Genomic DNA, 22,435 nt, shown 5'->3' on the forward strand with positions numbered 1-22,435 from the left:
GATATGAAATTGTTTGCTATAATTGTAACTACAAAACACAAAAATAAAGCAAAAAAAAACAGAACATGCCTTTACAGAATGGAGGGAATAAACCAGAACGTTCACATTATTGTTCACCTCCAATACCCTAGCTCCTAGCACTGATAACTACTTGGTGTTCTTCAGTGAGTATTGGGATTAGAGATGAGTTCATTCCAAATTTGCCATAATGAGATTATATAACTTTCATCGTGAAGAAAATATACAGGTATATAAAAATAAGACTGATTTCATACCCCAAAAACAGTAAGACAAGGGAAGGGGCTTTAATGTTATTCACAGAAACGTATCAAATGCCAGATCTATAATAAAGTTACAAACAGAAAAAACCATGTCGTTCAGACTACTGGAATGTGAAGTTACTGGGGGAAAAAACAGAATTATTCTCCATGTGGAATGACAAAGCTTATCTATACCACTTCAACGTTTTCGACGACTCTGGAATTTGTAAATAGCTGGAGAGTTCACTGTTTGTTTCTTCACCTTCACCTTCTGAGTTTTATCCTACAAAAGAGTAAAAAGGTTACCAGTAAATAGCAGGAGAGCATTTTGTAAAACAGGAAGGTTAATAAACTACCTATTAGAAAGGCCCTAATTTAGCCCTTCTCAAAGTGCAGGAGAGACAAGGCCCACAACCCTAAAGTATCCCCAGATGCAATGAATCATTTTCTCTCCTGGGAATCTAGAATGCTCCTAGTGTGTAGAAGATCTTGGAAAAACTGAGGAGAGAGGTACTCAAATCATTTTTTTGTAGGGCACATTCTCACACGGAACCCTTGCTGAGAAAGGCAGATCTGAATGATCTGCAAAGCTGAAGAATCTGACATTTAAAGGAACGACAAGAATATGAACGGGGCATCGTATAATCCCTAGCTGTGCTATTTAACTACACAATGTTGTCTATTTTTAAACACCAATACACTGTTTTGTTAACCTATTTAAATGTTACACATAGCTGCTCATAAGCTATAAAGTTCATATGCTACCTGATCCTACCCTTTGCTGGTCCAAAGCACTGACTAATAAGCCCCTTATTACCCTTCTTAATCAAGGAACATTTCAACACTGTCAGAGTAATAGACACTGGCTCAAACCACTGCCCCTGAGGAGCAGACATTTTCACTGGGGTTGATTTACACACAGCTGAAATCCAGTTCCAGTTAAGACCTTTACAAGGGGAAGGGAAAAAAAAACAAAAAGGAAGGGCTAAGGCTCTCTCTCCTCACCAGAAGATCTTTGCGTGTTTGAATTTTCTGTGCAATAACAAACAATTTCTTCTCACGTTCAATCCGCTGTGTCAGGCAGTTATACTGCTTTTGCCTTTCTTTAGCTATCCGCTGTGGAAGAAACACACATTTTCAATAAAATTAACAAGATAAAAATGAATAAAAAACTGCTTTTTAATCCACTTAAGTCCAAACGCATAAATGGTTTCATCAACTCCCTTCTTACTCAGAATCAACACAACAAGGGACTATAAAGTTGTCCATTTTAGGAACACCACATTCTAGAGCTAAACAGAACCTTGGAGACTTGCCCAGGGACACGTGGTTCACCTGGAACAGAGTCAGGACTGTCCCGCGAGTCTCACGGATCCCAGGAATCTTTCCACTACTACACTAAGCTGTTCAACCTCTGTGTGAGCGTCCCAGTTACCTAAGGCAATGCAGGAATGAACCAGTCCTGGAAACCCGACACAATGTGAACAAAGGACAGAAAGGCCACTGGGCAGTGTGCTGGTGTCTGAGAACCACAGAACTCAGAGAGAAGGACTTTTTCGGTAGAAGTTGACCTGAGAATACTCCCTGCTGAATACCCCTCAAAGGCCAGTGGTCCTTAAATTTGGGGGAATCATAAACCCCTGAGAAACTCATGAAAGCTTTGGATTCTTCCTTAAAATAAATATGTATGTGTGTTGGTACAAATCTGTGCAAACATATATACCTATTTGCACAAAATGTCAGTGTGGAAAGAGAGCGTTCAGACTTCCTAAAGCCCATCCACAGACTGCCCACCCCTCCAAGTTACAGGTTAAAAATTCCCTTGCAATCCACCCACCAGTAGTCTTAATGAAAATATTTTTGCTCTCAACAAAACAACTGAAAGAAACAATACCACTCGACAAAAATGGCAAGATCCAAACCTTCCCAACTTCTCAAAAGGCATGTTGGTGAACTACTCTGTTTGGAGCACTAATCTCTTTAGGGACTACCACAACACTTGAGAAGTGTTAGTGACACAGCTAATTGAAAATACAACTAATTGACAAACAGGGTTATCATGAGAACATTAGTCAGCCGGCTCCTCAGCTGGAAGTGTTATCTACAAGAGGGGACTATTACTGGGCTTCAGATTTAAACAATTCACCAATTCTAGCACAGTCTCACAGCAGTGGTTTCAGACAGCTTTTGTTTTCACTTTATTACACAGACTGTCAAATTTATGGGATTACCCAATATAGTCAAACTAATTAGGGGTATTTATATTACTACAGCAAGTTTAGCTGCCTCTGAGCTAGAGAAACTGCTGTGAAATTAAACATTGGAAGCAAAGCTGATGCGGTGTAAATGATTCAAATCAAAACAGAACAGCTGTCTGCTTGAAACACATTGACAGCATTTTTTTAAATCAATCAGTCAGAAGTGAGAGTTCAACTCCAGAAGGCTTTGAGAAAAAGCATGTCTTCTGCACAAACCCAGTTCCAGCTACGGAAAGCACCATAAAGAAAAGTCAATACAAGATTTTGGTTACAAATGCTTAATATGGGGGCGCGTGGGTGGCTCAGTCGTTAAGTGTCTGCCTTCGGCTCAGGTCATGATCCTGGGGTCTGGGATTGAGCCCTACATCAGGCTCCCTGCTCAGCAGGAAGCCTGCTTCTCCCTCTCCCACTCTCCCTGCCTGTGTTCCTTCTCTCGCTTTGTCGCTCTCTGTCAAATAAATAAAATCTTAAAAAAAGATGCATAATATGTAAAGACTTTTTGAGATATATATTTGCTGCTAAAGATTCAATATCAGAATATACCAAATCCCTTAATCTTCAGTGTCCCCTCCTCTCTCTGCATCAGTCACAAGCCTTAAAAGCACAAAGCCCAGAGTGAGAGGTGGGATTCAAATGCAAATCTAAAAGCCACACCCTAAGCTGCCCACCACTAGGCCACAAGTCCCCCAACCTTAAAAACCAAGGGACAACAACAAAAAAAGAACCCTCCTCCACTCCCATCCCCATCATCAAATCTTCCTTCCACTTTTCTAAGGGAACTTCATGAGTTTTCCTCAAATTACTGTAGTAAACGCAGTGGAAAAAAACAAAACAAAAACAAAAAACAAAACCCAAAACAAACAAACAAACCCTAGATTCTCCTAAGCTCAGACCCGAAAAACAACGGAGGAAATTACCTTCAGTCGAGTCTGCTGGGTAACCCCCTTCACTTTCTCCTTCTGCAAGGTCTCTATTGTGGGTCTGTTAAAGACTCTGTCAACTAGTTCCGGGGCTGTTCGCAGGTGAGTGGCAACATCAAACTGCTCAACTGAAAGTCAAGACAATTCTTAAGGCACCATCTAACACCAAACACAGACCAACATGCTAGACTGTCCCAGAAACCCTCAAACATTTCATACCTTCCTTTTTGGTGTCAAAAAAAAATACATGCTTATTCTGCTGCTTCCCCTGGAAATCCAGCAGATGGAGCTCTGATTTTAGTCTTTCAATTTTCTAGAATACAGAACATGATCTCATTTTACATTGGGTTCGTCCAGGGTATCAGAAATGAATGTGCCCAAGTTTAAACCATTTCACATCATTATCACGAGCCACCAAAAAATGTGCCTCATTCTTTTAAAGGAAAAGACGACTAAAATTTACCAAGCACCAACCACACGTCACGTACTGGGCTACACATTCCACAAAACTCACTTAACATTCCCATGAAATAGAAATGAGGAACCAATCTCTCAAAAAAGGTTAATTTGTCCATAATCATGGGGCTAATAAATGGCAGAGCCAGAATTCAAACCTAAGTGAGTCTCATTTCCAAACTTGAACTCTTTCCACTCCACCATACTGACTATACTTCTAAATCATTATCACCATCAAGAAGTACTTTAAGTCTGTAAATGCCAGAAGAAATCAACTTATAATTTGAGACCAGTGAATTTGCATTTTTCTTAAATAACAAAAATACAACAGAACAAAGGGTTCCAATTATTACCTTAGCTTCTGCAACCCTTTTCATTTCTATGTATTTGACATCCTGGGTTCTCATCAGTTTGAGTTGTTCTGGAGTTACTTCTTCCTTAGTCTCCTTAATAACGTGAACTCCATCCTAAAAACCAAATTTAAGACATACATTCCCTATTAAATTAAAATCACGAATAAGTCGTTAACATAGCCCATGATTGGAACAAAGACAACCAAATGCCATATGCCACAGCGGTCCAATGCACTAAGCCCCTGAGATGCATGTTCAATTTAGCACCCTGTCATCCATTCTCATCCACTCTAAGAACAGCTCCAAGCATAAGACAACTCAGATTCCAGAGCAGAAATGCATGCTGTTCAGGAAGGGGCAGTTTGCCTTGGATACTGACCAAGAACACCTGGACCAACTGGAGAAGGGCTAAATAAAGGCCAAGGATCCTTCCTCTCCATCTCTTCCCCCATCCTTATTTCCTTTAATGACGTGGAGCTCAGAATACCAACTGATCCATAAGGCACCCACCTGGAGTTTAACCCGAGTCATTTTATAGTAGAATTCATCTGGATTTTTTTCAAGAGCCTTCTTCCGTAGAGCTCTGAGGTATTCCTGCTTTTTCCGGTAGTCACTAAAAGGTTAAATGAGGTTCATAGCAAAAACAAAAACAAAAAACCCACAATGAGCAAACTTTACAAGCATCTAAAGTTTAAACAAAATGAAACCCAAAAAAGCCAAAGCAATGACTAGATTTGATCCAGACTCCATAGCCACTGATGTTGAGCTACGGTCTCTGTAGGCTCCTCTCCTAACCCAAGATTCACCTGAAATTAACATCTCACATCTATTAGTGTCATTTACCTCATTACAGGGACACACCAAACAAAGCACACATTAAAGCTCATCAGACAGGGTTTTAAAGCAAGCTTGGGCACCAAGTGACCAAATAAGATTCAGAAACTCCACAGTGCAACAGAGCACACTAACTAGAATCATGACTCTGGAGCCAGACTATCTGGATGAAAACCTGGACTCCACCATTTCTGGCTAAGTAATCCTGGGTAAGTTATTTAACCAAACTGTATCTCAATTTAATCTGTAAAATGGGTGTGATAATAATAGCATCCCAGAAGGCTGTTGGGAGGAATACATAAGTGTAAAATTGCAAGTCTCCTAGAACACTGCCTGGTGCAATAACAGCACTCAGTTATCATTATTAGCCTTAAAAACTCTGGGACCCAGAGCAATCCACTTAATCCATCACCATCTGTACCAGGAGCACAAAAGGACCTCAGCTGACAAGCATAGCATGGTTAACAAACAATTATAAAGTATTCTGCAAATAAAGTGCTAAAGGAGAAGAATGGGGGTAATTGTTTTATAAAATGTTTTCAGAGTTCATTATCACCCACGCTCAGTCTTATGAATCCATCTTTCACATCTCTTCATTCCACACGACACACGCAGTGATGTGAGAGACTCAACAACTGGAATTTTAGATTATATCTTGCATTTCAAAAAAAGAGAGAAAAAAAGATTCAGCTTTTGGCTCAAACACCAAGGCAGGAACAAATCAAAGCCACTCTGAGAAAACTAACTAGAGCAACATAATAAAAAAAAAAAATTTCACAATGCAACTACAGTTAAATAAATTACGCTCTGCCCAAACAAAGAGAGATGTTTAGGGTCACAGACAAGTATGTGACAGGTTGCCAGAGTTTGGGCCATTTTATCAATGGCAAGAAATTATCCCCTGTCAGACACTTGGGCAATTCAGCTGCAGTGCAGGGAAGCTGTCAGCTTTCTTGGCAGCAACCCTACCAGAACACTGAACTCACTCTGCACGAAGTTTGTAATCTTTCTTTTTCTCCAACAGGCCCAGATGTTTTCGAAAGCCGGGCTAGAAGACAAAAGGAAAAAAAAAGTGCTTAGTTCCCTCAGCAAACACATACCCAAATCAACATGACACCTGACAGGAACAAGAGTCTCTGGAGTGCTCAGTAAATCCATGTCCTTGGAGCCAACGTGCTACCCTGTTCCCTCCCCTCCCGCAACTGGGCTCTGCCCCAGGATGAGAGGTACCATACAGACGCCAGAGAGGTCACAAGCACTGCCATAGTAGGCTTCCTGGCCTATTAAGGACAGAGAGAGGCAACAATGACTCGGCACTAAGCAAGCAGTTGCCAGCTGTACTAAAATTACTACAGACTTAATCCAAGGGTTTACAAAATACTATGAAGGGAAAACATAATGACAGGGAGGCAACTGTGGCAAGGGCACTAAATTTAGTCTGGAGAAGGGGGTTCAAATCCAAGCTTTACCTCTTAACAACCTGTGACCTTGGGCAAGTCACTTAACTTCTCTGAGCTGCTGTTTCCTAACTATAAAATGAGAATAGCTGTACCTGCTTCTCATGGTTATTCATGAGGATTAAATGAGCGTCTGTGAGTGGTAGTGCCTGCACATGGCCTGGCACAAAGCAGGTACCCAGCACATTACTGTTACTATTATACCTTTGGTAAGAAGTATGAGAGAAAAAACCAAGTGTGACACAAAATACTTTCTCTGACACAGAACTTGGATAGCATGGAAGGCACAAGGATTACATCTTGGTATTATCTTTCTACAAGCTATTTGTTGAGCAATTAATACATGTCTGTCTGTGCCCACATAACAGGCCACGTTTATTAAGCGCTTACTCTGTTACAAAGCAATCTGCTATGCTTGTTACATACAATCTCATTTAATCCCCACAACAAACAAGGGAAGTAGATAAAACACACAACTGTTACCCCAATTTTCCAAAAGGGGAATGAGGCTTGCCCAAGAACACAGAATAATTGGCAAAGCTAGAACTAGAACCCATTCCATATGCGGCCACAGTCTGTGCTCTTCCCCACCACACGAGACTGCCTCCTCTTCTGCTCTGAATAATCTCAATTTTTTTTAAAGATTTTATTTATTTGACAGAGAGAGACACAGCGAGAGAGAGAACACAAGCAAGGGGAGTGGGAGAGGGAGAAGCAGACTTCCCGCTGGGCAGGGAGCCCTATGCGGGGCTCGATCCCAGGACTCTGGGATCATGACCTGAGCCGAAGGCAGACGCTTAACAACTGAGCCACCCAGGCGCCCCTGAATAATCTCAATTTTTGAAGAAGTACATACACTTCTCTACGTTTCAACTTGTCTAATAATTTAGATGAGATTTTTAAGTCACATTTTTTATCCTTGAAATGATGCAATAAATTACTCAATAATTAAAATAACACCAGAACTAAAAACAAAACAAACCAAAAAAAAAAACACAACAAACAAAACACAAGAAACAGGTGTTGGTGAGGATATGGAGAGAAAGGAACCCTCTTGCAGTGTTGCTAGGAATGCAAACTGGTGCAGCCACTATGGAAAACAGTATGGAGGTTCCTCAAAAGTTAAACATGGAACTACCCTATGATCCAGAAATCGCACTACCGGGTATCTACCCAAAAAATACAAAAACACTAATTCAAAGGGATCTGTATTATAGGAGACCTAGCACTGCATCTGAAATAGCTCACCTAAGTACACCTACCCTCTCCATACAAAACATCTTTGGTATCGCACCCACCACCTCAGTGAAGGATCTACAGGATAAAGTCCAAACTTGACCCAAACATGGAGTGCTCTTACCAACACGTTTACCCGCCTCGCCAGGATGGCCTTCTCCTCACCTCTCCCACAAACACCCTCTATTCCTACTCAGACATGACCATGTCATGCTTATGGCCAGCCACAGAAGCCCTGTCTTCTCTGTTAATCCAAATCAACTACCTACAACTGTGACTTTGGACACATTATTCAATCTTTTTAAGCATCAGAGTCCTCATTTGGAAAATGAGGATAACAATCCACCTCACAGACATGCTGTAGATTTAAATGACATAATCCTGTACAGCTGTTGGGCTGTACCTAGCATCCTGTAAGTGCTCAAAAAGCTGTTATCATTGCCTTTCAAGTCCAGCAAGTTCCATCGTGATGCTTTCCCTCATCATCGCTACTCTTCCACTTCAAATTCTTCATTTGGCATTTTTCATGTGCCATCTCTTATAAAGGTGCCTCTTTATTCATCTTTTAGTGGCCCCTGGATTCAAAACATGCAGCCTGATTCCTGGCTTTGCTGCTTGCCAGCTACCGCTGTACGTCTTTGGGCAAGTTAATCTATCTGAGCCTTAGTTTCCCTATCTGCAAATGTGAGAAAATAGTAATACCTACATCCACACAGTGTCGAGAGTTAAATGAGATGACAGTAAATTTGACAGCACTTTATCTGGCTCCGGCTCACAACAATTTCTATCGCTACTTTTACACAGGTCCACAAATAGGCTCAAACAAGGTGGCAAATTACACTATTGCTCCCAGCACACCACGGAGCACACAATAAGTGCACAATAAATGTCTGGGCAGCAAGACTGAACTGTGGTCAAGAGGCCTTAGTTCCATCCCATCAGTCAGCAACACAACTTTGGTCGCGTCCTCCTCTCTCTCTTCCCCAACTGCGAAATGAAGTTGGACCAGATATGCCTAAGGGCCTTTCTGGATTGGTTATGATGTAATTTCTAAGCACAGTGGAATGGATACACTGATTCTTCATATACTTAACTAATTTCTATTCAACCTCCTCAACACAGACACACCCTCCACGGAAGTCCTACAACTGTTTATCCACCTGAATTTGGTGTTTGTGACTCGGCAAGTCACTTCAGCTCCTGGGACCTCAGCTTCCTCATCTGTATAATGGGGATGGAAAAAAACAAAAAAACAAAATTACAGTGTGAGACATAAACAAAAAGCGTATGTGGAAGATCTTCATGGATTTTGCACAAAGCCCACGCCTGACGGTGTTAACAACGTTATCATCACCAATTTCTTCGGTCACAGCCCCCTTACGCAGCGGACAGGGCTGAACGCCCACAGATGGGGGTTCCAGTTCCAGCCGGTGTGCGCTTTGACCTCACCTTCCCCCCAGAAGGTCAAGCACTTTACACACAGTGTCTCACCCAATTCCCTCAATGAAACCTCGCAAGACAGCCCGTGTTCCTTCCAGAGTGAGAATAACGACCCCCCCACCTCGCCAGGCCGCGAGGCTCCGCCCTAGGCACGCCGGCGTCGTTAGGACACACTTGCTTATATTTACATGCCCCCTCGACGTACACAAGGAACCAGGGCCCGCAGGTGGAGAGAGGGAGAGAGCGAGGGTAGCACACGAGGCCACGGGCCGGCGCTTGTGGGGCCTGTGCGGTCCTACCTGGCTTCGCTCTCGGTGTTCCCGCTGCCGGGATTTAGCCGCCTTCCGAAAAGCCGCCGCCATGTCTGCTCACGCCTGGAAAAGCTCAGTAGACAACGCCGGTCTCGCACCGCCTCAGCCGCCGCGTCCACCGACCCTACCGGAAATAGGCCAGGACCCCGGATGCTTAGAACGGCCCACTTCCTCTCCGCAGCCTATCCGGCGCCTGCCTTTCCGGAACTACGTCATCCAGCAGAGGCGTCCAGCTCCAAGCTGCTTCTGGGAAATGTAGTTTTCTAGGTCTAGTCCCGTGACTCTGCAAGAGTCAGTTCTTATTCGCCAGAACTTGTGCACGTTTACCGAGATCTCGTTTTCGCGTTCGGTTTCGCGTTGGCACCTGGGAACACGTGGCTGGCACTGCCCTCGGGCTGAGCTGTGCTTGGAGTGTGCGCATGCGCAGTCACCTACCGCTCTGCTCCACTTACCCTATTTACGTGGTGCGTTTAAAGGTACGAGTCGTGTGAATTTTACGGTGTACCGGAAAGAGCACTCTATAGTCTGACAGGAGACCTTAAAACCATGTTTGGCTCTGCCACTTACCGGCTGTGTGACTTTTGACAGGTCTTTTGACTTTAATGAGCATCATTTTTCTCGTCCATAAAACAAGGATAATAATAGTGTGCTCTGCTTGCTTCACAGGACCGTCAAGAGGCTCACAGTTGAATGGAGGAGTTCTATCCGGGCAGTAGTTAAAAACTTTGAGTCCCTCACACCCTCAGGGAATGGCTGTCTGACAGAATGAGTGTCAGAGGCAGTACAATGTAACGATTAGGACCAAAAACCATAGAGGTGTGTTCTAATCCTAACTGCCACCAGCCAAGGCAAAATTAGCTTCAACGAACCTCCATCTCCCCATCTAAAATGTTAATAATTATAGTATACCCACGGAATGGTTGTAAGGATTAAACGAACTAATATGTTTAAAGTGCTTAATGCTGTGTTCACCCCTTAAACGAGTTCACAATCAATTGGAGCAATGGTTGTTGTTATTACTAAACCTACCAGTAAGGATAGAGAGAGGGTTGGGCACAGCAGGACACTTCAGAGGCATTTGGTTTCTTTTCCATCACATGAAGCTAACCCTCAGCGAGTTCTGTAATTGCACCCATTTGTCATGACAGAGCTCACCGCTCCAGCCGAGGCGCTCTGAGGAAATCCTCTCCTCAGTCCCCAGAGGTGCCTGGAGTCCAGTGGACGGGTGGGCATGACAAAGCTGAAAGTGCTGAGATCTGCCATGTGAAAAGTTTTTTCCTGCCTCAGTCTGAGCCTTTTGCCCAATTCAGGTCACAGACATTAACAAACTTCCACCTCATTTGTGACTTAACCATTGAAAGACAAGGCCCTTCATGATTTGGCCCACTATTCCAGCCTCAGCTCGGTTCAGGGGACCCAGGAATCAGCCTTGGATTTGAATCGCACATCCACCACTATCAGCTTGGATTTGGGGCCACATTGTCAAATTCTCTGAGCCCCACATCCTACTCTATCAAATAGTGATAATAATATAACCAACTCATATGGCTTTTGTGAGAACCGAAGGAGGCAATGACTAGCACTTAGCATGGTGCCCTGCATGTAGTGGGCATTTAACAGGTTAGCTCTCCCACTTCACCCCCCCAACCCTGCATACTTTGTAGAAGTCACTCACTTCACCCTCTACACCCACAGAGGCTTGGGGTCAGGAGAATAGTGTTTCTGGGCAATCTGTAAGAGGGTGTCTGCAAGCCATGAGGCCTGGCAGGGGCTCCAGGCAGCCCAATGGGTAAGAGTGGGCAATATGCCCAGAGAAGGAAGGAAGTTTTCTCACTGGGGAAAGGAGGGCTTGTGATCACAAGCATCAGGGAGTGATTCAGCACCCAGAGGAAACCATGAGAGGCCTGTCAGTTGTCACTCAGGGCCTCCTTTTAAAAAATGCTTCCAAGATGAGAGAACAGCCAGGAGACCCGGAGCAAACCCCCTTCCACCATGAGATAAGGAAGGGTGTGTGGGTGGGCGAAGGGACAGCCAGATCCCACTCACCCAAGGCTAGTCATCCAGCGATCAGTCTCTTCTTCCAGTCCCCGCTCAGACACACCTGTTCCCTAGAGGCGGGGGGAGGACTGATGGGAAATGGGAACAGGGAGTCCATGTGGCTGATCCCTAGACCTCCCTGGGGCACGTAGTCCTCCTGGGCTAAGGGAAATGTGAGCCCACTGCGGAGCTGGAAATGGAGAGGGGAAAGGACATAGCTCCTGCCCTACACCAGCGTCTCTCCCCCAGGCTGGGTCAAGCCAGAAATCTAATTTTCTCTGGCCTCCAGACTTCCAGTCCAAGCAGCAGAACCTTAACACTTGGCCGTGAAAGGGAATGTGTTGCACCAGGCGAGTCCCACATATTCAATACCTACTGTGTACTCTCCTCCAATACTCATGAGAATGCTGGGAGACAGGGAGTCAAGCACTCTTAACGTATGAGCAGACTGAGGTGTAAAGAGGTTGAGTGACAAAAGAGGCTGCAGGGCCTGCCAGTTAAGCCCTTTTTGGCATAAGGAGCTTTGACATTTGATTGTGTGGATTTGAATCCAGCCTTTGCCATTATTAGCTGTGTTGCCCTTGGCAGGTTACTTACTCTCTCTGTACCTCCATTTTCTCATCCTTAAAATGGGGCAAGAATACACATTTCATACAGTTGTCGGATAATCAAGAACATTAATTCTGTGAAGCGTTATATGCAAAGTGCTTAGACAGGGACTGGTGCAAAGAACTCAGGAAATCCTGGCTCTTATTAAGGCTGTTCAGCAGAGATTCAAGCCATGAGGAAATACCAGAGACCCCAACTCTACCTTTGATCTAGCACCTTCCTTATTCAGTCATAATCCTTCCCTCTCTGAAAGCTGCTCATCTTTACCCTCCCCTCACCCAGAACAGACCCCTCCTTGTCATCTACTCCAACCAGGCAATCTTCCCTGCCCTCCCCAGGGCTAGGAGTCGCCTACACCTACAAGACAAAGCCCAGAGAAAGGGCCTACCCATGGGCAAGTATCTGTGATCCAAACTGGGGTAGAGGGGAGTTGAAACTGAAGCAGTGTCTGTCATTGTCATTCATTCATTCATCAGATATTTATTATGTGCCAAACTTTGGGGTAGGTACTGGGAATGTGGTAGTGAACAAGAAGGACTCAGTCCCTGTCCGCAAGGCACTGACAATCTAGGCATCAGGAACAATCATAAATCAATTAGTTTGATTTTGGAAGGAAACCTGGCCTCCAGGGTGAGTTGGGACCCAGGAAGGCAGGCATATGATTCAGAGATGGGAGAGGAAGCTATTCAGGAACCCCAGCCTGGGAGGGAATGAGTCTCTGCTCTGAGAACTTGGCTGGACCCAGCCTGAGGGATGGGAGAACCTCTGTGGGCACCTGAATCTCTACTCTAGATGCTGAGGTTATTTCTAGGGTTGGTTTGTTGTCTCTTGTTTTGCAAACAGCACAGCAGAGCCTCCTCCTCCCTCCCCCACCCTTCTAGATGAGGCTATTTATGCCTAGTGACAAGCCTGAGGATCCCAGGGGGGTTGGCCTCAAGGACCTGGAGGGGCCTTGTGTCCCTGGCAGGCGCCAGTCCTCCCTCCCAGGCACAGGGAGGAAGCCAGAGGATTGGAAACTGTAGAGGTGGGGGAGGAGAGGTTCCCTCCACTTCCCTCCAACAACCCTGCAGTGCCGATCGGAGCACACTCTTCACACCCCTCCCTGAGAAACTCAAAAAACCATGGGGCCAAGGATTAGGGTCTCCCCTGGGCTTCAAAGGTCAAACTATTCCTGGGCACTGTGGAAACCAAGGCCAAACTTCTCTGCCCCAGGGTGCAGCTGGAGGTGAGGAGGTGGTTACTTCTGTTTTTGCCACTCAGAGTTGTGAAATCAAGCCCTTTGAAAGTCAAGGCCCTGTCTGGGGTTGGGGGTCCTTGTTTCCAGAGAACACCTTGGTTCCCACTGACAGGGCCGGGACAGCAGAATCTAAACCACCCCCTCCTCCAGGCTTGATTAATTCCTCTTTTACAAACTCGGTCTAGGTGTGACCCCAGGGGGTAAGCTGGAAGGGGGGGGGAAGAGACACGAAGAGGCCATCAGGACTCTTGGTCCCCAAGGGACCTTGGTCGGCTGGGTCCTGTACCCCTTGCTTGAGATGGAGTACAGCAGTCTCTCGCTGGCTGCCAGTGGGAGTGGGGGGGGGGGAGGCAGGGGGAGAGGACGGGGAAAGCGAGGAGGGGACGGGGGCGGGGTCCTGGCCGCCCGTAAAGGTTGAGAGAGCCGGGTTAGACTGGGCCGGCCGAGGGGGCCTGGAGCGGGCTCCAGCCCACAGAGGAGGTGTGGGCGGGGTCTGGCCCCCCGCCTGCGGGATGCGGGGCCGGGGCGGGGTCCGCACCCCGCGGGCAGGGGCGGCCGGGGGCGGGGTCCGGGCGGGGCGGGCCCCGCGCGCACTTCCTCGGGGAGGGGTTGGGGCCGCGCTCCCACTCGCCCACACAGTCCGTGTGCAGCCAGCAGCTTTGCGGAGCTCGCTCGGCCCCCGCTCTGCCCGGCCCGCAGGTACGAGCCGCCGAGGGACGCGCGGCCCGGCTTCCCCGCTCCCGCCGCCCGCTTCGAGGTGAGCTCCCCGCCGAACCCGGCTCCGAATCCCGGCTCCCGGCCCCGCCGCCGCCCCCTGCTCCCCACTCGGGTCCGGCCGCGATGACCGGGGGCGCGCTGGGAGCGGGCGGCGCGGGGTGCGCTGAGCCCCTGAGGGCGCCCCCCGGATCGCACCGATCCTGGCCGCCCGGCGGGGCGGGGGCTGCTCCGAGACTTGAGCGGGGGAGGGGGCCAAGTTTGAAACGGAGAAGCCAGAGTAGAGCGAGGGACCGGGAGGATTCGAGAAACTGAGGCTCCCAGAAAGCCCGGTGGAGCGAGACCAAGACTGGGACACGAGCGACAGGCTTAGACAGGAGGCTGCAGGGATACCCGAGGAAGGGACAGAGAGTTGGCCGTAGAGTCACCGAGAGGCAGACACGAGGCATTGGGACCGACCCAGGTTTTGTGGAGCGAAGCATTTGAAGGAGAAGCATACATTGATCCCAGTGAACACGTTGTAACGCCCTTCCCGGGGCTTTGCAGGGTCCTGGGCAAGTGAGGGGCCCTGAAGCCTAAGCTTCGTTAGCCTCGTGATAGATCAGCCTCTGTGAGGCCTATAGAGCCGTCCAGAAACTGGAGACAGACACTCAGGAACAGAGGTGCTAAGAGAGAGAAGGGGTGGGAACCCCTTGGAGACACTCAGATACCAAGATTTGGGTGTACAGAGGTAGAAATCCGCAGAGGGGGGCCGTTGGGAGATAACCAGCCAGAGATACACGCAAAACATAAAGACAGCTGAAGTGTGCAGAGACAGACACGCTGAGTGGGGCAGAGCTGGCTTTGATGGAGGCGCACTGACAGCTTCCCAGACAGACCTGGAAAGGCTCAGGCCTGAAAGACTGGGAAGCAAGGATGTGGGGAAACAGAAACTCTGGGCCAGCCAGGCCCCTGTGAGGCAGAGGACCTGAGACAGACCGAGATCAAAAAGGAGCCCCAGGCATATACCAAGACAGCCCCAACTTATTTTTAAACTCAAATCTTGGACGCTGCTTCAGCCCTGGGGGACCGAGGGTGAATGAACTGTTCCTCTCCTGTCCCCAAGGCAGCTGCTGGATCCTGCTTCCCACCCCCCTGCCCCTAAACTGCTCTGACTCCCAGGCCCCATGGGGGGAGGGAAAGGGAGAAAGGAGAGTTTGGGGTTGGTGCCTGATAGCAGGAGGTGGGGGGTGGGGGGAGTTAGGTTTCTCCCCTTAAATCTCCTGTCAGTTCCTGGGAGCTGGGGGAGGGGTCTGATCTGATCCTGACTCACAGCTGTGGGGCCTGGCCAGGGTCCTCCTGGACAGTGCAGGGTGGAGGGGGGCAAAGGAGTTGAGCGGTTGGCATGGGTAGTTGGAAAGGCTTCTGGGTGTCTTCCAACAGCAGAGTTAGCAGCTGGGGGAGAAGAGTGAGACTCCAGTGCTAGTGACCTCACCGAGTATCTCCTGTACCCCTGCTCTTAAGTGTTGACCACCCCCTTTATCACCACTGCAGCATTTTTGGGGAGAAAAACAGGAAAGGGCTCCAGGCTGGAAAGCAGAGAACCTGGCCTCTCTGAGACTTGAGTGACCTTGGGCCTGGCTTGTCCCTGGTTTCTGTGCTCAACTGTAAAATGGGGATGATAGCCTATCCTGCCTGCCTTTTGTGAGATCTGGTGAGATGGTGGATGGGATGGCGCTTCGTGAGAGACAGGGCAGCATGCAGGTGTGTGTACTTGTGTACCTGTGTGAGGGGTCTCCCTGGGGTCAGGCTGGCCCCACTGATCTCTCCTCAGCCAGCCCCACGGCCTGAGCGTCTTCACTTCCCCCAGCAGAACTGGCGGGAGGTGGGGGTCCCTCTTTGTTCTATCCCTGGGTCTACCACGAGAATGTCCAGGTCAAAACCCAGGCCAGCTCCCTGACCCAGGCCTGGCTCAGAAACTTGTCTGACCCCTGTGTGAGCGAGGGGCTAATAATAAAAACGCCGACGGCTACCATTTACTGACTACTCACTTTCTGCCAGGTGCTTTCCAAGCACCATTTCAGCCTGACAACAACCCCAGGAGTAGGAGGTAGGCTTAGATAAGAAAACAGGCCCAGGGACCTTAAGTGACTTGCCCAAGATCACCCAGCTAGTAAGCGAAGAAGTCAGGATTCAGACCCACATGCCACATTTGGGCCTCTGTACTCCACATGTTGCAGCCATTTATCCAGCCATTCCGAGCTCTGGGAGGTTCACTGGGATGTGCCAGATGTGTGTCTGGGTCAGGTGTAGGGGTGGAGTGTGTGTGTGTGTGTGTTTATTGGTGGGAGCAGGGGCTGAGAGCCATCTGGCAGACTGGGCAGTCTCCCCTGCACCTCCCCCCCACCCCACCAGCCATAAAGGAATATAAGACTGGTTCTCTTCAGTCCCCTAGCCCTGCCAGGGAAAGTGGGAGGGAGGTGGGGAGGGAGGGGGATGGGCAGGGACAGGTGGGCCTTGATAATGCCCTTCACTCTGTCCTCATTGGAGCGCAGCTGGACAGACTAGGGGACTGGGGGATTCTGGGAAGGAAACAGAAGCCATGCCCATACCCTATTTGGGGTGCCCCTGTCTCAGAGTGGTGACTGCCTCCCAGGGGGTGGTCCCAGGGCTAGCCTGGGCCTGGGAAGGTGATGGCTGCTGTGGGCCAAGCCAGGAAGGAAGGAAAAGACTCGGGGCACTCCCGGACACACCATGGCCACACACTCCACCTGTGTGGCCCCCTGCTGCCCAGTGGCTGACAGCCCAAGCAACCCTCAGATGTTGGGCCAGAGGAAACCCAGGCCTGACTGGTGGGGAGCGGACCAAGAAGGAGGGCTACCCTCGACCCTACAGCATAGCCCTGCCCCAGAATCACCTCTCTGAAGACCCCAGCCCCTGGAGGCCTCCTGGCCTGGCCTGGGGTACGAACTTCGTATCTTCCCCCGCTGTACAGAGGGGCAGCTTTGAGTTCACAAACCATCCCTTCAAGAGCCAGGCCCTCCAGGCTTGGGGCGTTTGCTGGCGCCTGGAGTCTGAACTCCAAGCCAGAGCAACGTTTCTTGGCCAGAATTTCTCACTGGGGGTGGCTGAGAAAAGGAGCACTTTTCCTTCAACTCGAGCCTGGGCAGGCTCTGGGGACTGCCAGTTACTGGGGGTGTGTGTGGGGGGAGGGTAGTGGGTTGGTGGGTTCCTTTGTCCTCTCCAGGTTCCTCTGCAGCTGTGAGAACATCCCCTCCCTATGAGTCCTGGTGGTGTCTCTCCACCCAGCCTGGGATCCCAGCCCTTAGAGAGCAGGCTTCATGATGGAGGACGTTGGGGGTGGGGAGCTCTGAATCTGGGGCTAGAGACTGGAGTCAGGGGCAGCAGAAGGGACTGGGAACCCCATTTCCCTGCCCCCCCCCACTCCCCATGCTCCTGTTCCAGAGGCAGCTGTGTGGATGACCTCATCCCGCAAACATGCTTTGTTCCTGAGAAAATGGAAAGTGTCTGAGGTTTGGTGGGGGCTGGGTGTCTGCAGCAGCAACCCTCAGGGCTCCCCCCGTGCCTGACTCCCCACCCAAGAGGGGGCCTGATTGGGGAGAAAATGTCTTCTGTGGCTCCCACTCTCTCACCCTCCACGCCGCCTACCCCAAACCCTCAGAAACCGGAAAAGCTGGGGAGAGGCTGTTTCTCCCAGAGGCAGGGGGAGGGAAATAATGACCCAGGCGATTGGAAAGATGGGCCAGGAGTGATGCCTGGAGGGGCATGCTGCGTAATCCCTGTCTTTAGTTCCCCTCTCCCTCCCCAGGCATCTCATCTCGGTTCCCTTTTCTCGCCCCTGTGGCTGGCCAAACCCGACATCTGGCCGTTGTCGTGCTGCCACAGCTGCTGTGCAGGCCAAGGCTGGTGTGACCAGAGACCCAGCAGGGGCTGCAGGGGGCTGAGGGCAGAGGGTCCAGCTGGGGAAGCTTGGCTGTGTCCAGCTTGCAGGACTTCCTTCCTGCTTAAACCTAGCCTGAGCCTCTGAAGTCCTTGCTTGGGCTGACTCTCCCAGACAGACGGACGGACGGAGGCCCGAGGTGACTTCCATCTCCACCATTCAGGGCTCAACATCCCTCTAACATTCCACTGGCTCCTGGACCGGGAGAGGGCGGACACAGCCCATTCACATCCCTAAGCTCCTCATTCCGAGCTCTGGGTAGAGGTTCCTTTTTCCATATCCCTCAGGCCCCTTCCTGGGAGTCAGGAGAGGGTGGGAGTGCTGTTCCTTCGGGATAGAGAGTGGGGTGGCTCCCTGCCCCGGCTCTTGTCCCCTTGGGGACAGTAGGGACAGTGGAAGCTAAACTCAGGCTGGGGCAGGAAATGAGTCACTGACCCAGGAAAAGCCCCCTCCCCCAGATCTGCCAGGGCCCAGATAAGAAAACAACTTCTGCTTCCTGATTTTTTCCTGACCCCTTCTCTCCCGCCCCACATGCTGTTAAATACAGAAATAAACATGCAGGACTCCTGGGTTTCCAGAAGCACCCCCTTCTTCATCGCCCGCTGTTCGGACCTGGCATTTCTTAGGCCTGGTCTCTTGCTCTTTCTTTTAACGCAAAGAGCTTTTGCAAGGGGCTAAGCCACAGCCCCTCTGGGTGATGCGTGCCCCACCTTTGGCGCCTGGCAGGGCTCACTCACAGCCACCATGAGCGAGGCCTTTGACTGTGCAAAATGCAGCGAGTCCCTGTATGGCCGCAAATACATCCAGACGGACAACGGCCCCTACTGTGTGCCCTGCTATGACAGCACCTTCGCCAACACCTGTGCCGAGTGCCAGCAGCTTATCGGGCATGACTCCAGGGTAAGGGCTGGACCAGAGCGGGCAAGGAGTGGGTGGAGGCTGGGACGGAGGGGCAAAGGTGCCAGCGCCCCTGCCATGCTCCCTGCAGGAGCTGTTCTATGAAGACCGCCACTTCCACGAGGGCTGCTTCCGCTGCTGCCGCTGCCAGCGCTCCCTGGCCGACGAGCCCTTCACCTGCCAGGACAGCGAGCTGCTCTGCAATGACTGCTACTGCAGCGCCTTCTCGTCGCAGTGCTCGGCCTGCGGCGAGACCGTCATGCCCGGTACGTGCCCGGGGACGCTGTGCGCGTGCCGCCCGACGCAGGCTCGTGCGTGGCCGAGGGACGGGCACCTGTACGGTACATCCAGGGAGGCTTAGTGTTATAAAGACCTGCACGCACGGCGTCTTTTTGGAACTTGAGCGCATACGGGATCGGTCCTGCCTGTATGCTCCTGGGATATTAGCGTGCGCGGGGACTGGCACACCCAAGTATACGCACGAGCGCTTAGCACACGCAGGAACGGACCCGCTTGGTATGTTCCTGAGGGTTTAGCGTGTGCACCTGTGGGCTTACCATGTAGGGCAGACTGACAAGCTTGAGACACACCCGGGGGCTCAGCATGCATGAACACCTGCGTGTTTGGTACATGTTCGAGCGAGGAGTCCAATGAGACTGTCATGCTTGGCGCATCGGGGCTTGGTGTATGTAGAGACAGATCAACAGGGCCTAACATGTGTCGTGACCTGCGTGCCTCATAGATATGTGAGGGCTGAGGACAGGTGGAGAATGACATGATCAGGAGACACCAAGGCTTCACATGTACTGAATCCATCAGGTCCAGGGCATTAGAACTCTGTCGGGGGTCTTTGTGGGTGTGGCTAAAGCCATCATGTCTGGTGTAGAAGGACTTAGTGTGAACTGAGTCATCATGCCTGCGACATGGAGGCCTGGTGTATGCTGACATAGTCATATCTAGCACATGTGGGGACTTCACATATGCCAGATCCTCGCATCTAGATTATGGGGGCCTAGCATGTGCCCAGTCATGTGTGTAGCATGTGCGGTGTTGGGGGTGGAGGGTCGCATGTGCCATGTAGGTGGCAAGGGTCCTGCTCCATGTGCGTGGATGCCACCCTGCTTAGGCTCTGGGAACAGCAGGGACTCTCCTCAGGGGTTAGCAGAGGGTGGCCCTCAGGAGCTTGGGACACAGCCTCTGAGTGGGACCCCTGTTCCCCACAGGGTCCCGGAAGCTGGAATACGGAGGCCAGACATGGCATGAGCACTGCTTCCTGTGCAGCGGCTGTGAACAGCCGCTGGGCTCCCGTTCCTTTGTGCCCGACAAGGGCGCTCACTACTGCGTGCCCTGCTATGAGAACAAGTTCGCTCCTCGCTGCGCCCGCTGCAGCAAGGTGGGGGCTGGGCCAGTGGGGTGGAGGGTGAGCAAGGCTCCGTGCCGGGGTGGGGATCGCCACTCCCCTCCCGCTGACCGATGCTGCCCCCACAGACGCTGACACAAGGTGGCGTGACCTACCGTGACCAGCCCTGGCATCGAGAATGCCTAGTCTGCACAGGGTGCCAGACGCCCCTCGCAGGGCAGCAGTTCACCTCCCGGGATGATGATCCCTACTGTGTGGCCTGTTTTGGAGAACTCTTTGCACCCAAGTGCAGCAGCTGCAAGCGCCCCATCACAGGTGGGACAAAGGGTCAAAGAGCATGGCGGGTAGGGTGCAAGCAAGGGAATGGGATCTGGTATTGGGCGAGGCTGAGGGGCAGGACTGCGCTCCGGATCCACAGAGCTAACCTCCAGCCTCCCTCCAGGACTCGGTGGAGGCAAGTACGTGTCCTTTGAAGACCGCCACTGGCACCACAGCTGCTTCTCCTGCGCCCGCTGCTCTACCTCCCTGGTGGGCCAGGGCTTCGTGCCGGACGGAGACCAAGTGCTGTGTCAGGGCTGCAGCCAGGCAGGGCCCTGAGCCAGGACTCCTGGGCCCAGGGCCTCCCCAACCAGGGCTCCAGGACTGAGGCTCCTTCTCCACACCACCTTTGGGACCCAGCCCCTCCCCAAACTGGGGCTCCTCCTGGGCTCCAGGAGTCAGCTTCCCTGCTCCCGCATCCCCAAACCGGTACTCCCTGACCCAGGGCCCCCCAACCTGGATCCTTATGGAGCCTCCATGATTCAAGCCTGGACTCCAGAATTCAGCCCTCTCCTCACGGTCTGGGTCCCAGACCAGGCCCTCTCCCCAAATCAAGGCTCTAGACCCAACCCTCCAAACTGGACGCTGGGACCCAGGCCCCCTTCAATCTAGACTTCTTTCCAGAGACTTCAGGTCTTCTGTGAGTGCCTCAAAAGTGGACTCTCCTCAGGCTTGATCCTCCCCACCCCCAACCCACCCTATCCCCGGGGCTGGGGCTCTCTGGGCCGCGAATCAGGGGTTCACTGTTTAAGGGGATCCTAGAGCACAGGGTTTTGCCCAGTCTGTGTCTGTCGAGTGTTTTCTCATTTCATTTGAGCTCCATTTTTGCCGAGAGATGGGCAGAGGGGTGGGATGGTTCACCCCCCCCTTCCAGATTCTGCAATAAAGCAGTGTGAGGAAGCGAAGGCCTCTGTGTGTTTGTCTGGGGGTGGCGGGGGTGGCGGGGGTGGCGGGGGAAGGAAGGTTCCCTCACAGACCGCGAGACTCAGGCTCTTCCAGACCTCCTCTGCGCAGGGCAAAGGAGGAAGCTGCTGGGCCACGGGGTGGGAAATCTCCGGAGAACGGGGATCCCCGCCGCTGCTACCGTCCCTCTCAGGCTTAGCCAGCCTCCCCGGGGCTGGCAAAGGGCTTTTTCCTCCGGGTGGGGGAGGGAGGGGTTTGGGGGAGGTCCCGGACGGGAGTGGAGTTGGCAGTGGGTTCCCCGGTCCAGTACAAACCGCCCCCCTCCCTTAGCAGCCCTTCCCAAATCCCGCAGAGCACCCGATGCGGATTCCCAGTCTGGGCCCAGACCCCCAGTCCCCTTCCCCCTCTTCCCGAGGATTAGCGGAGGCGGCCCGGGATCCGCTCGCGGCCGCACGTTTTTTTGCCAAAAAAGGCAAGGATGCAGCTGCACGCGCCGCGGGAACATCTGGATCCGATTCCCGGCATGAATGGGTCACGGCCCCGCCCCCCCGTGATTCAGGGGCGGAGGCGGGAATGAGCGAGGGGGGCTGTCCCCCAAAGTGGAGAGATGGGGCGGAGCGCTGCTCCCCTCTGCCGGCGTCCGACGCCGGCTGCCCCAGCCCCGCCCTCGGCTCCCGACAGTCGGAGGCGCACTGGTGCGCACTCGCGAGGCGCGCGGCTTAGGGAGCTCTTGGTCCCTCCCGCCGCCTCCTGGGGTGGGGGACCGGCGCCACGGTGCGGGTGGACCCTCGCGTCCCCTGGGGGAGGGGCCCTCGGGTCCGGCCGACCCGCGTGATCATCTGTATCTCATACTAAATCCTCCCAGAAATCCTATGGGGCGCGCATTTTTCCGTTT

At 51.3% G+C, this 22,435-nt stretch overlaps 2 protein-coding genes across 4 annotated transcripts; one reads left to right on the forward strand and one right to left on the reverse strand.

Annotated features, from left to right (window-relative positions):
* Positions 1-281: 281 nt before the first annotated feature.
* UTP11 (UTP11 small subunit processome component) lies at positions 282-9,685 on the reverse strand. The gene is made up of 8 exons (XM_036119033.2): positions 9,514-9,685; positions 6,068-6,129; positions 4,758-4,860; positions 4,248-4,361; positions 3,658-3,751; positions 3,436-3,566; positions 1,266-1,376; positions 282-543 (listed from the first exon to the last, which is right to left on the reverse strand). Exons 1-8 carry the CDS (start codon positions 9,574-9,576, stop codon positions 460-462), a joined length of 762 nt encoding a protein of 253 aa, XP_035974926.1. The 5' UTR covers positions 9,577-9,685; the 3' UTR covers positions 282-459.
* A 4,334-nt stretch (positions 9,686-14,019) lies between these two features.
* On the forward strand, positions 14,020-21,537 carry FHL3 (four and a half LIM domains 3). 3 transcript variants are annotated; one of them, XM_036119031.2, is made up of 6 exons: positions 14,020-14,165; positions 18,789-18,962; positions 19,051-19,225; positions 20,183-20,352; positions 20,448-20,634; positions 20,762-21,537. In XM_036119031.2, exons 2-6 carry the CDS (start codon positions 18,807-18,809, stop codon positions 20,914-20,916), a joined length of 843 nt encoding a protein of 280 aa, XP_035974924.1. In that variant the 5' UTR covers positions 14,020-14,165; positions 18,789-18,806; the 3' UTR covers positions 20,917-21,537. The 3 variants fall into 3 exon arrangements, with proteins under 3 accessions (XP_035974924.1, XP_035974923.1, XP_035974925.1); XM_036119030.2 differs by having other exon boundaries at positions 14,022-14,165; positions 18,610-18,962; XM_036119032.2 differs by having other exon boundaries at positions 14,026-14,165; positions 18,722-18,962.
* The last annotated feature ends 898 nt before the right edge of the window (positions 21,538-22,435 follow it).

Source organism: Halichoerus grypus, chromosome 5, assembly GCF_964656455.1.
Source record: "Halichoerus grypus chromosome 5, mHalGry1.hap1.1, whole genome shotgun sequence".
Lineage (NCBI taxonomy): Eukaryota > Metazoa > Chordata > Mammalia > Carnivora > Phocidae > Halichoerus > Halichoerus grypus.

What these genes read in the sequence shown, in the direction of transcription:
- UTP11 (XM_036119033.2), bottom strand. Translation starts at nt 9,576, where the DNA reads ATGGCGGCGGCTTTTCGGAAGGCGGCTAAATCCCGGCAGCGGGAACAC. An exon ending in GATTACAAACTTCGTGCAGA is followed by an intron (nt 4,861 to 6,067) that starts GTGAGTTCAGTG and finishes TTAACCTTTTAG; the next exon opens with TGACTACCGGAAAAAGCAGG. An exon ending in TGACTCGGGTTAAACTCCAG is followed by an intron (nt 4,362 to 4,757) that starts GTGGGTGCCTTA and finishes TTTGGTTTTTAG; the next exon opens with GATGGAGTTCACGTTATTAA.
- FHL3 (XM_036119031.2), top strand. Translation starts at nt 18,807, where the DNA reads ATGAGCGAGGCCTTTGACTGTGCAAAATGCAGCGAGTCCCTGTATGGC. An exon ending in CGGCGAGACCGTCATGCCCG is followed by an intron (nt 19,226 to 20,182) that starts GTACGTGCCCGG and finishes TGTTCCCCACAG; the next exon opens with GGTCCCGGAAGCTGGAATAC. An exon ending in GCTGCGCCCGCTGCAGCAAG is followed by an intron (nt 20,353 to 20,447) that starts GTGGGGGCTGGG and finishes CTGCCCCCACAG; the next exon opens with ACGCTGACACAAGGTGGCGT.